The 15,168-nt window shown below is 40.5% G+C and overlaps 1 protein-coding gene across 2 annotated transcripts; it reads right to left on the reverse strand.

Annotated features, from left to right (window-relative positions):
• Positions 1 to 1,122: 1,122 nt before the first annotated feature.
• LOC105476017 (collagen triple helix repeat containing 1) lies at positions 1,123 to 13,865 on the reverse strand. 2 transcript variants are annotated; one of them, XM_011731634.3, is made up of 4 exons: positions 13,570 to 13,865; positions 9,036 to 9,257; positions 6,655 to 6,871; positions 1,123 to 1,631 (listed from the first exon to the last, which is right to left on the reverse strand). In XM_011731634.3, the coding sequence occupies exons 1-4, from the start codon at positions 13,717 to 13,719 to the stop codon at positions 1,489 to 1,491; spliced, it is 732 nt and encodes a 243-aa protein (XP_011729936.1). In that variant the 5' UTR covers positions 13,720 to 13,865; the 3' UTR covers positions 1,123 to 1,488. The 2 variants fall into 2 exon arrangements, with proteins under 2 accessions (XP_011729936.1, XP_011729937.1); XM_011731635.3 differs by lacking the exon at positions 13,570 to 13,865 and adding an exon at positions 12,714 to 12,972.
• Between the last annotated feature and the right edge of the window lie 1,303 nt (positions 13,866 to 15,168).

The raw sequence follows: 15,168 nt of genomic DNA on the forward strand, positions 1-15,168 counted from the left end.
AAGGTAGTATTGGAATTTTATCATTCTTTCTTCATTTACAAACTATACCACCAACATGTGATGTTACTATAAGACATGTAATATTGTGTGTATGTATGTATACTTTTAGAAAGAGAAATTTCCCTTCATCAACAATTTGGTTACTCAGAGATACAGTACATTCAGAGAAAGCAGAAGAAATGTTTGGTTCTATTTACCAATTTTCAAAGTAACAAGTTGGTTTGCTGGCATACTGTAAGTTGACCAATAATTTTTATTTTAATATATTATGAACTCATGTATTTAAACATATTTGATGTTTTAAACCATTGCAGTTATTCTCTTTATTGATGCTTAAATTGTATCATCTTTAACAGAGAGAACCAATTGGAGTTGGCTCTTGGATCTTTTTGAGTTGTTTTTCATAGCTGCCTTGTTTTCCAGTATGACAAAATGTTCCACGGTCATATTGTACATTTCCTGCCCCATAGGTGAAATCTCCCATTTCTTCAATGATTTTTAGTTCCTTTTAATAGGAAATGGGAGTGTAGAGATCACATTCTGGGCATTACTGGATAGGTAATTGTTTCTGGGCCTTTTCAGTAAACAAAGCTAGATTTTGTTATTGTTTTGTAGCTTTTTTAAGATAAAGTACTTTATGAGTTCATACAGCTACTTCCAATTCGAGCCCAGAATTTACTTAACTTCACCAATCTTATATGTATACTGCCTTCATGGATTTTTTTCTGATCACCTCAGCCAGAAATGATCACTCTTCCTTTGAACCACATCACCCACTTCAACACTTTTATAGTGATCAACATATTAACCTTTAATTTATTGTCATTTCTATATATGTCTGATTTTCTCTACCAAATGGTAAGGAATTTGAGGATAGAATCCATCCTTTGTTACTCTTTGTTAAATAAAGATAAAATTCCTAAAGTGCTGATATATTTCCTGACACATAAATACCACTTTCTCTTTGTATTCCTTTAAAAATGGAACCGTATTATACATGTACTAAAAATTATATAAATGAGAGTTAAATGAATAAATACAAATTGGATTTATGTTAAACTTTTCAGATATAGTGTACTAGAAACTCCAATTTTAGTGGCAATTAATTTAAAGATATTAAGGTTGTTGGAAATAATTTTTATTTAACAGATATAAAAACTTCTTAACATTTACAAATTGTACAAAGATTGGTAGCTTAGATATTTTTTTAAAAATGCTATACTAAGAGAAAAAACTAAAGACCACGACAATATTCCACATTATAGGTTGAGAGAATGTGACTATGAAGAAAGTATTCTAATCAACTAAAAAAAATATTGAAACCACTTTTGATTGAAGTAAAATGAATAATGCTAGATTTAAAGACAGTGTGAAGTCACACTTTGGTCTGTAACCATGTTTATTACATAAACTTATTTAAAATGTCATTTAAATGAACCATTCCAAGGTATAATAAAAAAAAGAGGTAGCAAATGAAAATTAAAGCATTTATTTTGGTAGTTCTTCAATAATGATGCGAGAAACTGAATTCCATCCAGTAGAAGCATCTCCTTTTGGGTAATCTGAACAAGTGCCAACCCAGATAGCAACATCTACTAATCCAGCACCAATTCCTTCACAAAGTCCTTCCACTGCAAGACAAAGATGAAAGTTACATCTTTCTTTTGAACAAACAGCAAAATCCTTTAGTTACATTTTATAACTTTAGAAAGCTAGTTTGTAATTCTGTTTAATGTAATGCTACTTAAACATTCTAATACTTGATAAGGTTTTCATAATAAAGTCCTCTTTTTCTAAATTGATACATAAATATTTTTAAAAGATGTATACATATCCATTCTATGATACAAGTTTAACAGTCAGTGTTCTTATAGGTTTCAATCTTAAAACCAGAAATTGCATGGTTACAGAGATAACTTAAAACAGCAATTTATTTGAGTAAACAAAGAAGGGCTATATATACTTTTAAAAGCCAAGACTTTCATTTGATATGCAAGTCTTTTTTAAAAAAGAAAACGCTTTCCAACACTTATCTGCTGATAAGTGATGCTAGACAAGTAGACGAAATAACTTTTTTTTTTTTGAGATGGAGTCTCACTCTGTCGCCCACGCTGGAGTGCACTGGCGCGATCTCAGCGAACTGCAACCTCTGCCTCCCAGGTTCGAGCAATTCTCCTATCTCGGCCTCCTGAGTAGCTGGGACTACAGGCACGTGCCTCCACACCTGGCTAATTTTTTGTATTTTTAGTAGAGATGAGGTTTCACCGTGTTAGCTAGGATGGTCTTGATCTCCTGATCTCATGATCTGCCCACTTCGGCCTCCCAAAGTGCTGGGATTACAGGCGTGAGCCACTGTGCCCACCAGAAGAAATAACTTTTATAACATTAAAAGAAATTCTACATAATCATTACACCAGTCCTTCAATCTAGGAATCCCATTTTACACAGAATTTCCTCATAGTGAAAAAACATAAACCCAAAAAAAACCCTGCTTTTCCTCTGTGTTTTTATGCATTATAATTATGCACCTTTTCACATGTCCTCTGGACTTTCAACTACTAACAATACAAGTTGCATTCCATCTTACCAAAGTCTTCTCTTAAATTAAAAAAAAAATCCCTCAGTGACCATTTTAGCAGGCAAAAAGACATGGTACCTTTGATGTATGTGTAAAGCTGGAGAAGAAACTGTAGGTTGGCAGATTCTTTAAGAAAATGAATCCTGGTTTTCTGTCCTTGTGATAGTTTGCTCACTCGTAGGTGGGAATTGAACAATGAGAACACTTGGACACAGGGCAGGGAACATCACACCCCGGGCCTGTCGTGGGGTTGGGGGCAGGGGGAGGGATAGCATTAGGAGAAATACCTAATGTAAATGATGAGTTAATGGGTGCAGCAAACCAACATGGCACATGTAGACCTATGTAACAAACCTGCATGTTGTGTACATGTACCCTAGAACTTAAAGTATAATAATAATTTTAAAAAAGAAAGAAAATGAATCCTGATATATAAGCACTGTAGTGGATGACTTCATGTGACTGGTTAGGCTTCCTATTTGATTGAGGTTAGTGCATTCCTGCTGAGACCCACGGATGTAGGTCTGAAGCAATCTACTTACCTAAACTATCACAGGAGTAAATCCAAGGCAAGTCTCTCAGAATCCAGGGACCTGTCTCTGGTTCAGGCCTCTTCCCAAGTTGGGGGAACTAAATAGTAGGCCCACAATCCCATTTAATCTGGTACTCTTAGTACCATGACAAGTGGAAATGCCTAGAAATGCTCATGTTTTCCCAAGGTCTTAACAGCCATGGCCTAGAAACTTGTTCACTTTCCCCTATGGCCTAAGGACATCAGACAAGCTTGGGTCTTGCATCAGCCTCATCTAAGGAGAGTCAAATGGTCACTTCATGGTCTTTAGCAGATGAAATAATGTTGAATGAATATTTTTGCTGTGATAATGTAGTATGATAGCTTGTTAAGTGAAAACGATATGTTGGATTGGGAGTTCTCAACCTGTTTTCCTCTTAGACCCATGTAACAGATGACAACCATTTGTCAAACTCCCATGGGCATATCAAGGCTTTAAGCCATACTCTGATATGCTAACTGTAAGTGTACCCCTTTCCTTTCCCTTAAGAGAGACTATCAGTATGTCAGAGAAAGTGATTCTATTACAGAGATCACTTTTAACCCACAATAATACAAAACTGTTCATAACAAATTACTTGTGACACTCCACCCAACTGATCACACCAAATGAGTTTGCACACAATGGTTGGGAAATGCTATGTTAAATTATTTATAAAGTATATGCATGTATAGGTCACAGTTCCTGGGCCTAAGGGCTTACATTAGCAAAATATTAACACATACCTTAAAGATAACAGAATAGAATGTAAGTTGCTTATATCAACTACTGTCTAAACATATCACTTCCTAATCAAATTTTATTTTTAATATCTAGATTCTTATTTTAAAGACTGTTTCTTAGATAGGAAGCATGTATCTAAGGACTTAGTGAAGAAGGTTTTTAATCTGATTACAAAGAGAACTGGAAGCCAAGAGAACAGGGAGTCAGTTTCTGCTCTCCTGAACACTGATTCTACTTTCCTGTGTAAGATGCTGTATTTCCCTGGGTTTCTCAATATGCAAAGAGAGGGGGTTAAAATCTCTTCTTTATGTTTTAAGGATATTGTGAGGATCTGAGGGAAAATGTGGAGGGCATGCCCTTGATTGCTTAGGAATAAATTGGTTTTGGGGTTCAGTATCTGACTTGGAGCCCCAAATAATGCTGAAATGTTATTTCTGAGGGAAGGGAAGAGTGAGATTATCTCCTCCCTCCCCTCAACCATTTTTAAGTATAAGATTAGTGAAAAATCTCTCCAAGAAATTAAGGGAATGATGCTAACCATATGTACAGTTTCTTATTTTTCTTCTATGAAAAGGCATATGAATATAACAGTATGTACACTTTCTGATGCTACCAGGCTGTGCCGTCATGGTGTGCCATCCACCACAACTCAAGAAACCAAAATGGCCGACAACCAAATATTGATAGTGGTGTCTCTAGAGGATGAGATTAATAGTTTTTGTTTTGTTTTGTTTTTTGTTTTTTTAACTCTTCTACTTCTGGTATTTTGTAAACTTTCTTTAATGAATCTTAAAATAGAACAAACAGGCTGTGCATGGTGGCTCATGCCTGTAATCACAGCACTTCGGGAAGCTGAGTAGCAGGATCACTTGAGGTCAAGTGTTCAAAGTTGCAGTGAGCTATGATCCTGCCACTGTACTCCAGGCTGAGCAACAGAGTAAGACCCTGTCTCTAAAATAAATAAATAAATAAACAAACAAATACATAAGTACATAAAACAACCCAATGGTATTTTTCTGACAGTTTAAGTGACCACTGAATGTCTTTTTTCTCATACTAGGTGGAAACAGAGAATACAGAAACAGTATAAAAATTTTCTCTTTTACAAATTCAGCAGACAGTATCCACCCTCTTAAAGGATAAGGCAGAAAAATCAGTTAGTCTGAGCCAGTGGTTCTCAATTTTGGCTGAACATTAGAATAACCAGGAGATTTTTTTTTTTTTTTTTTTTTTGAGACTGGGACTCACTGTCATCACTCAGGATGGAGTGCAGTGGGGCAGCCTCAGCTCACTGCAACCTCCACCTCCTGGGCTGAAGCCATCCTCCCACCTCAGCCTCCCTAGCAGTTGGGACTAATTGTGTTTTTTTTTTTTTTTTTTGTAGAGATGGGGTTTCACTATGTTGCCCAGGTTTGTCTCAAACTGCTAGGCTCAAGTGATTGCCCGCTTCAGCCTCCGAAAGTGCTGGGATTACAGGTGTGAGCCACCATGCCCGGCCAACCAAGAAATATTTAGAAAGTCCCATTGCCAAGTCTGCACCCAGACCTATTAAATCTAACTCTCTGGAAGGGTGGGATGGGCATTTCTTTTTAAAGTTTCCACAGTTTCTAAAGTGAGCCCAACATGCAGCCAAAGTTGAAAGATCACTGCTCTATAGCATTACTGGCTATTTTTCCATGTCATTTAACTCATTGATTTTCAAGCCTGGGGCACATCAGAATCACCAGGGGATCTCAAAAGAAAATATTCATACAGCCAACAGACACATGAAAAAATGCTCGTCATCACTGGCCATCAGAGAAATGCAAATCAAAACCACAATGAGATACCATCTCACACCAGTCAGAATGGCAGTCATTAAAAAGTCAGGAAACAACAGGTGCTGGAGAGGATGTGGAGAAATAGGAACACTTTTACACTGTTGGTGGGATTGTAAACTAGTTCAACCATTGTGGAAAACAGTATGGCGATTCCTCAAGGATCTAGAACTAGAAATGCCATATGACCCAGCCATCGCATTACTAGGTATATACCCAAAGGATTATAAATTATGCTGCTATAAAGACACATGCACACGTATGTTTATTGTGGCACTATTCACAATAGCAAAGACTTGGAATCAAGCCAAATGTCCATCAGTGACGGACTGGATTAAGAAAATGTGGCACATATACACCATGGAATACTATGCAGCCATAAAAAGGATGAGTTTGTGTCCTTTGTAGGGACATGGATGCAGCTGGAAACCATCATTCTCAGCAAACTATCACAAGAACAGAAAACCAAACACCGCATGTTCTCACTTGTAGGTGGGAATTGAACAATGAGATCACTTGGACACAGGAAGGGGAACATCACACACCAGGGCCTATTGTGGGGAGTGGGGAGGGGAGGGATAACATTAGGAGATACTAATGTAAATGACGAGTTAATGGGTGCAGCACACCAACATGGCACATGTATACATATGTAACAAACCTGCGCATTGTGCACATGTACCCTAGAACTTAAAGTATAATATTAAAAAACAAACAAAACACAGAAGCTATGGTCTTACAGCTAGAGATTCTGAGTCAGTTCATCAGAGATAAGGCCCAGGCATCTATATATTTTTAAAAGATCGAGAGGTAATGCAGAAGTACAACCCAGGGTGAAGAACCATGCATTGAAAACTTGTAGAGGTACCTTTACAGTAGGCTAGTGAACCAACATGATAGTGGGACTCAAAACTAATCTTACTTAGATCTGAGGCACATCTTACAATGTCACAATTTTACATACCAGAAGAAGTGCGATGAATATTAATTGTTGAATTCATTTCAGGGCTTCCTTGGTCCAAATAAATGATAGCTTCAATGGGAAGAGGTCCTGAACATTCAGCTCCATTGAATGTGAAATACCAACGCTGACAGCATGCATTTCTGCATTTTAGCCGAAGTGAGCCACTGAACAAAACTCTTAGAGCACTGTTTGAACGCATCTTTGTAAATGTACACTCCTGTCACAAACATAGAAATACGATTTAATTAACATTTTCTATTCTAATTAAAAAGAGCTTTTGAGATTGGTGAATTTTACTTAACTATCCTTTTCCCCAAAATGTATTTAAAAAGTTTAACTCGGCCGGGCACGGTGGCTCATGCCTGTAAACCCAGCACTTTGGGAGGCCGAGGGGGACAGATTACTTGAGGCCAGGGGTCCGAGACAAGCCTGGCCAACATGGTGAAACCCATCTCTACTAAAAATACAAAAAATTAGCTGGGTGTGGTGCGGCGCATGCCTGTAATCCCAGTTACTCGGGAGGCTGAGATGTGAGAATCACTTGAACCTGGGAAGTGGAGGTTGCAGTAAGTCGAAATTGTGCCACTGCACTTTAGCCTGGGCAAGAGAGTAAGACTGTCTCAAAAAAATTTAAAAAAAAAAAAAGAAAGCATCCGGCCACTGCACTCCAGCCTGGGTGACAGAGCAAGACTCCGTCTCAAAAAAAAAAAAAAAAAAAAAAAGAAAGCTTAACTTTTATAGAGGGAGAGAGATTTTCTGCAAGCTAGATAAGAGATTTTGATATAGAAACTCTAAGAAAATCAAATTGCAGCTTTCTTAGAACTTTTCACCCCATTGAAGGTATCTTTCAGATTTACCAAAAAAGGCTAGCCTTTAGTACTTTTGATAAACTCAATGTATATATTTCCTCTTTTTTTGCATTCAAAAAATACTTACTGAGCCCCAGCTATGTGCTAGATGGTACAGATAGAGCAGTTAACAAACCAGAATCCCTACCCTCATGGAACTTACATTCTAGACTAGTGCTGTCCATTCGTATTCACTCTTGATCTGTTTCTTTTCGAGCAACAGCAAACAGTATGAGGGAGTAAAGGATAGGCAGAGTTTTTAGTCTTTATCTATATGGCACAATGATAAGGCCCAGGTTTCTTGTTTGCTTATTTTCTCATCGGTCGTTGCAAATTTGACTGTCTATTGGCTCATGGACCTATTATCATTTACTTGTAGAAGGTTCCCATACCCATCCTGACCATTGCTAAAAGGAACTTGAAAATATATTAATAATTCAGAACCCACAAGGATAGCTTTTAGAAAGAACTCGGTAACTTTTGATGAACAACTATAAACAACCAGTCTATCAATGTCAGATGTTTAAATAACTAGGGAATATTTTAACAAAATGCTTTCTAGAAACACACATGAACACAGAAAAGGTCAGAGTCATCATAACTGTGGAAGCTACATAGAAATTCTATCGCAAAACAATTAAATCAAGACAGTCTCAAACTCTTATGGATAATACAGCAGAAAAAGCTGAGATAAGGAACAGGGATTATACAGAGTGCATCTTAAAATCTTAGAGTTTTATGAAATGAAAATGTCTTGTAATTGCTTGATGGTAGCAGCAAAATCATGAAGTAATATGCTGTGAATATGGAACCATGTACAGAGTTGATCAACAAGAGAAAAGAGGCTTATAAATAGCATCAACTTCTTCAACTCTCTTCCATGCCAGTGGACTTGCCAATTACTTTTGAAGCAAACACTAATCAAAGTGACTGAAACATTAGTCAAAATACATTACCAGACAGGCTATTTTGAGTAATTCCCCACCTCTCAGCCTTAATGTTGCAGAATAACCTAAAATAATCGCTGTAGTACCTCACATCTAACCCATTTCACTTCTCTTAGGCTTAGCAGTTTTAAGCTGGGCATGCTACCTGAATAAAGACAAACACCAATGGACTTCTGCTTCCAGATCAATGTGGTAATTTCTTGGAAATTGTTTCCCACCTTTATGTCTGAAGCCAGGGCAAAATTTCTTAGACTAAATTTAAATTTACTTTAGGATAAGACTGGAAAGTTGCTTACTGTCCAACATAGACACATATGCTCTCTTTTGTTTGCATTTTTAAAAAGTATTTTAGATACTATGGTTAAAATCATATGCATTTGTCTTAGAAATATCTGTATGAAATTAATTCTGAAATGTTATAAAGTTTTTCATTAGTTTTAGATTAAAAGTCACATGCTACATACTTCTCTTCTTTAAGTCTTTTTAGTTAAAAAAAAAATAATAAAATGTCACCTAAAAATCAACACTAAAATATGAAAACCCTTAAATTTTGCTTCAATTTTAAAAGAATTCAAACTTTACTTACCGCAATTTTCCCAAGATCTATGCCATAATTCAGTGAACTCCATGAACACTGCTTGTAGTTGGGTGTCCAGGACTCCTCAAAGCTTTCCCTTAGACATTCCCCCTTTTCTCCTTTGAATCCATCCCGACCTGGAATCCCAGGGGTACCCGGAATGCCATTGGCCCCAGGGCTCCCATCTCGACCAGGCACTCCTGCTGGCCCTTGTAAGCACATTCCATTATACTATAATGAGAAAGAAAAGGCAAAGAAAACTCTCACTACTTAAGAGTCAAAGACTCAGTATGATTAGAACTGCATTTATTTTGAGCACTTGGAGTCAAGAATCCCTTCATATCACATGTCCATGTTCTAGATGAGTTATTATAGAGAATTCATTTTCAAATTATTTCTAAAATATTGTGATTTCTTTCATATTTTTTAGTGCACAAACTTTACACACACACAGGTACACACACACACATCAGAGGAGGACAAAATTATTTCATTTACCTGCTTCCTTCTACTGCTTATTATAAGCATATACAATTTTAAATAGCTGTATTCCAAGGTGGAAATAATTTGATATTCTGCTTTTTTCTTCTAACTCTGTATCTTGCAAAGAGACCTGGACTTTTACAGTTTTATGCAAACATTGCACTATTTTTGGATACATAGTTTATTTCTACTTTTTTCTTATGAATATTATTTTTATCCATATAGCCTTTTTCTTCTTTTGAATTATTTCCCTAAGATAAATTCCTAGGGAACATAATTATAAAATAAAATCTTAAGAGTCAATAATTATCTTGTACTGGCAGTATCTCCAAGTTGGATATGGAAATCCCTGCTTCTCCCTGGTTTTTGTTTTTTTTTTTTTTTTTTTTTTTTTTTTTTTTGAGACGGAGTCTCGCTCTGTCACCCAGGCTGGAGTGCAGTGGTGCGATCTCGGCTCACTGCAAGCTCCGCCTCCTGGGTTCACGCCATTCTCCTGCCTCAGCCTCCCCAGTAGCTGGGACTGCAGGCGGCCGCCACCACGCCTGGCTAATTCTTTTTTGTTTTTTGGCTTTTTTTAGTAGAGACGGGGTTTCACCGTGTTAGCCAGGATGGTCTCAATCTCCTGACCTCGTGATCCGCCCGCCTCGGCCTCCCGAAGTGCTGGGATTACAGGGGTGAGCCACCGCTCCCGGCCGCTTCTCCCCGTTTTTAAGTGGGGGAAGCAGTGCTTAACATTTCTGGCCTCTCATCCCACCCCTCCTCCCCAAGGAGAAGCAGTAAGTGCCCTAGTTTCAGGTGACCATTAGTTCCCAACAGGGGACTATTCACAATCTGTCAGTCTGTCTGTAAGGACTAGGATTCTGTACGTTAGTTTTGGGGAAGGATATCTTGTAGCATCTAATGCATGAATTCTAGAGCCAGTTTCTTTGGATTTTATCCCGGCGCCACCTTACATTAGCTCTGTGAGACAGGGCAAGTTACTCAACATTTTGGTGCCTGTTTCCTTATCTGTAAAATGTGGATGATAATAAAGAGTCTTACTTTATAGGGTTTGTATGAGATTTAAGTGAATAATATATAAAATGTGCTTAGAACAATGCCTGGAACACAGTAAACACTGCGTGTGTCAGCCATTATTATTTCTATGATTCCCCCAAGACCAGTGCAAGGCAGCGACTCTGGGTAAGTGTGTCCACTGCCCTGGGTGGACCTTTCAGGGTCTAGACCTGGGGAAGAGAGCATTAGCAAACCCACCAGCCTAGCACACATAAGCCATACATGCCAATGCTGTATGATCAGTGGTAAAGGTGATATCTTGTGCTCCACCTGTCTAATTCCTGTGTCTACACCTGAATTGGTTCAGCTAGGAACAAAGGTGCCATTATTAGACACTCCAAAACCCAAGGCAATCCATTTAAATTTTTACTCTAACATTTCCTCTAATTGTGTAAGTTGCCTAGTATTATCATTCTGTATAACTATACTTTCCAATGAAAACAAAAACCAAAGTTTCTTAGATATTAAAGTAACTTCAAAGCTTATCTTTTGACAACAGTATCTGGGATTGGATGATAAAATCCAATAGTTATCTGGGAAAAATCCGATATAATTAGACTGATGTTTGCTAATCAATTTGCTTCTCCATCGCCAGTTTGAGTTTTGGTTTGATAAATGATTTTTTTAGTCTTTGACATTGCCATTTTCCTGACTGTAAGAAGAAAAAGACACTACTACTCATTCTACTCATTTACTGTCAGAGAAATAGTAAAAAAAAAAAAAAAAAGAAAAAGAAAAAAGAAAAAGCATTTAACAATTACAAAAGTATTCAAAGACACACAAAATAAAGTATTTTAAAAGTGCAAAATATTTCAAAAGTTTGGTGTGTTTTAGATTTTATTTTTAGTAATTTAATTCACTTTCACAAGCAGATATATACAATGTTTAGACATACATTTCAAATGGGAATAAGACTGCTTCTGATATTCTTTGATTTTTTTCACCATTATTCCCCTCAGGGCAAGATGCTACACGACTAAATTTTATTTTCTTATATATCAGTGGATCTCAACTGGCGACAATTTTGTCCTCCAGGGGTCACTTGGCTATGTCTAGAGACATTTTTGGTTGTCGCAACTTGGCAGGGGGGATTGCTACTGGCTTCTAGTTTGTACAAACGAGGGATGCTGCCAAATATGCTACAATGCACAGGACACTCCCCACAAGAATTATCTGGCCCAACATGTCCATCGTGCCATATTGAGAATTTTTATTCACCTTTTCATCTAAAATATACATTTCAGAGACTATATAACTTTACTTGACTCGATTCCACAGGTGTTACATCAGTCTTCTACTTTAAAATGCTAACCCAACACATGCTCAGTACTCTCAGTAAATGTCTGGAATGAAAAAAAAAACGTTGAAGGGAAGCGCACTTATATACGCCCCTGTTTCTTTCGTTGGCCACCAGGGGGCAGACCTTGGTGGAAGCTTGAAAGGAAAGCTTTGAAAGATCCTATACAAAGAAATTGCTTTATAGAATCTGTTGAAACCTTAATGACTGTGGACTTTTTCTGTCAGCAAAACCAAATTCAACCTACAGGATGCACCTGAGCCTGACTGCAAAATGTTTTCCAAGTCTGGCTAGAGTTGTGGGAAACCACAGGTACTGTAAATCCTTGAAGGGGGAAAAATAGCAAGCTTCACAGGAAAAATGGGCATTTTGTGTATCATAACTATAAATTCATAAAATGCAAACTACACATGAACCACACTCATTTGGTACAGTTTTAATAATTTGGACACTTAAAATAGAACTGTTGCCTGAACACATAGTTCCCTTTTGTGGAGCAAAATTACACAGCCTGTCACCAAAAAGTGCTGTAGTGAAATGGGGGGAATTTTTTTTTCCAGCACTTTTGAATCCAATATAGAACTAGCTGCCAGGGAACTTGGTATATTAGCTCAGTTTAAAATGGCAGCTTAACAAATTCAAAACTTTCTTTTAATTAAAAAAAAAAAATGCTCCAACTTACGTCTTGCAATGCCTGTAAGTCATGTTTGTCTTTAAGTGAGACTGAAGTTTATGATATGCCAAGGACTATGGTAGCTGTGAAAGGCTCCCTCAAATCACAGGGCAGAGAACCTCTCCGCCCTCCACTGGGTTTGTTGATTTTCAGAGGGAAGGATTTTAAGCAAACATACCTTCCCACAGATGAGCCCCTGGAAAGCACCACGGCCGTTCATTTCCAGTTTCCTGGAAACTGTTTTCTCCCCTAGCTTGACTGTGATGCTCCTACCGGGCGGCCACATCCGAAGACCCAGGGTGTGTGTAAGGACTGACTGCCCATTTGGTTTAAACAGAAGACGCAAAACAGGTCCTTAGGGGGTTAGCGCCGGGCCCCTTCATTTCCCCTTCCGGCCTTAAACCCTCTGAACCATTCCTAGTCCCAGCTGTGGTTGTCCAACAAAGTAAATTGCAGCCCATACTCCCTAGGAAGATGACCCAACGTGACTCATAGTCTTCAAGTTACAAAGAATTGGACGAATGCTTTGTGGGGGTTGTTATTCTCTCTCTCAGGCAGACGTGGCCACCAGCCCCAACAAAGGACACGTTGCACCGCCCTGGCCCAGGTCCAAGTCCACGGGATCAGCGAGGCCAGGGTTTTTCCCAGGTCCACTTCGGACCTACCCAAGCTCCTCATCCTACTCTCACTGCCGCCCTATCCCTCCCACCCTTCCCAAGGGGTCCCCCTGGGGCCAGAAATTATTGGGAGACTCCCTGTACTTCAGGGAGTCCCACTGGGCCCATATCGCATGCCCGCTCCACGATGGCCTCCCATTTTGGTCTCGCCTCTGAGTTCCAAGACTCACTGCACGCATAACCAAGGTCCTGCTTTACCTGTAAATAAAAAGCAGGACACCCAGGCGCAGCAAGACACACGACACACAGCTGTACAGACAGACACCCCCAACACCCGGACTGACGCCCTGCCCGTGCGGCACGCGGCCAGGTCCCCTCCACCAGAGCGGCGGTCCGGCTCGGCTCCCCCGGACTCACCAGGTCCACCACCTCCCTCTGCCGGAGCTGCGCCTTTTGCTTCCCCTTGGGGATCTCAGAGGCGCTCGACGGCGCGGGCAGCTGCAGCAGCAGGAGCAGCAGGAGGCCTCGGAGCCGCTGCGGGGAGGCGGCGGGGCCCTGGGGTCGCATGGCTCCCGGCTGCCCGGCTGCCCGGCAGCGCGGAGCTGGAGGCGGAGGAGGAGACCAAGGAGCTGAACGTGGTCAGTTTCTGGCCCCGCCGCGCTCGGAGGCCGCCGCAGGCTGCATCAATGCGCCTTTCACCCGCGCGCCTCTCTCCCTCCCTCAATACCTCCCGCCCCCGCGACACCCGGAGCTTCCATCCCGTAATAGGCCCCGAGCCCCCACCCCGAGCCGGGCGTGGGGCGGACCAAGAGCCGGGCCCGCCCCCTCCCACTGCAGTCTCACTGCCTGCCAGGACCCCCGCGGGGCTGCGCAGACCCCAGAGGAGAGCCCGCCTGCGGGGTCGGGGCGGGATGGATGTGGTCAGGAGCCGGAGGTCGGGGATTCCAGCAGGGAAGACAGCGCCGCCTAAATGAACATTGTAGAGACACGTGGCTTAACCTGGGTCCAGGAGCCACCTTCAAGGGTCGTCAATCTATGGCATGGGTTGGCAAGCCTTTTTATTTGTTTTTTGGCGATGACATTTTTGGAGGCTGGAAGGTGGAGGCGGGGCGGGGGCTGGAAGGAACCATAGGTTTCATCAGGTTTTCCAAGAGTCCCACGATCCAAATGATGTGTAAACGCTGTTTTCAAAAGTGCTAACACACTAAGCTCTTGGCACAGTGCAAAACCTTGCACGCGTACTCTGTCCTCTCAGCAATCCTAGCGGGTTGGGAGGGTTAATGCCTCCTGGGCTACTCTCATAAACGAATGAGGAAACTGAGGCTCGGGGAAGTTAATCAACATCCAGTGGAAATGGTAGAAGTTCACTTTTGAGTACTCTTTGCCTCTGATGGATATTATCTTTTTGTAACCCCCCTGTCCTCCTTTGGTCTGTCCATTCTAGAAGAAAGCATTCTCAGGGCCCAGGCTACCCACCAGGTAGGGCCCGGTTGGAGCAGGAGATCCTTTATATATAACTGGCTGGAATCAGGCATAACAGAAGTCTTGCCACACCCGTAATGACACAAGGCTGTGACGGATGGCAATACTGTGAAGTCAAATTCAGCTCAGCAGGGGTCTCCTTATAGACCCGTACAGGTTTTCAGGCGTTGGGGAGTCCAGCTGATGGATATTAAAGAGAGGAGGCAGTCTAGCAGGGAAGCAGGTCAGGGCAGTTCTGAGAATGCCCACTCCTGGGTTGGTAGCTAATTACAGGTAAATCTCACTTGTTTTTCTAGAAGCAGCAAAAATCCAAATGAACTGTAAAGCCAGGGCTGGTTATATAATTTGCCCCGCCCAGTGCAAAATGAAAATGCAGGGGCTTTTGTTAAAAAATTATTCAGAATTGCAAAATGGTGTCAACAGAGCAATAAATCGTGTGTGGAGTCCTTCTAAGTGCCTGGCCCTGTGTGACAGCACAGGTCAAATGCCCATGAAACTGGCCCTGTATGGGGTTGCAATCATAGTCTCTGATAA

Source organism: Macaca nemestrina, chromosome 8 (assembly GCF_043159975.1).
Source record: "Macaca nemestrina isolate mMacNem1 chromosome 8, mMacNem.hap1, whole genome shotgun sequence".
NCBI classification, from domain to species: domain Eukaryota; kingdom Metazoa; phylum Chordata; class Mammalia; order Primates; family Cercopithecidae; genus Macaca; species Macaca nemestrina.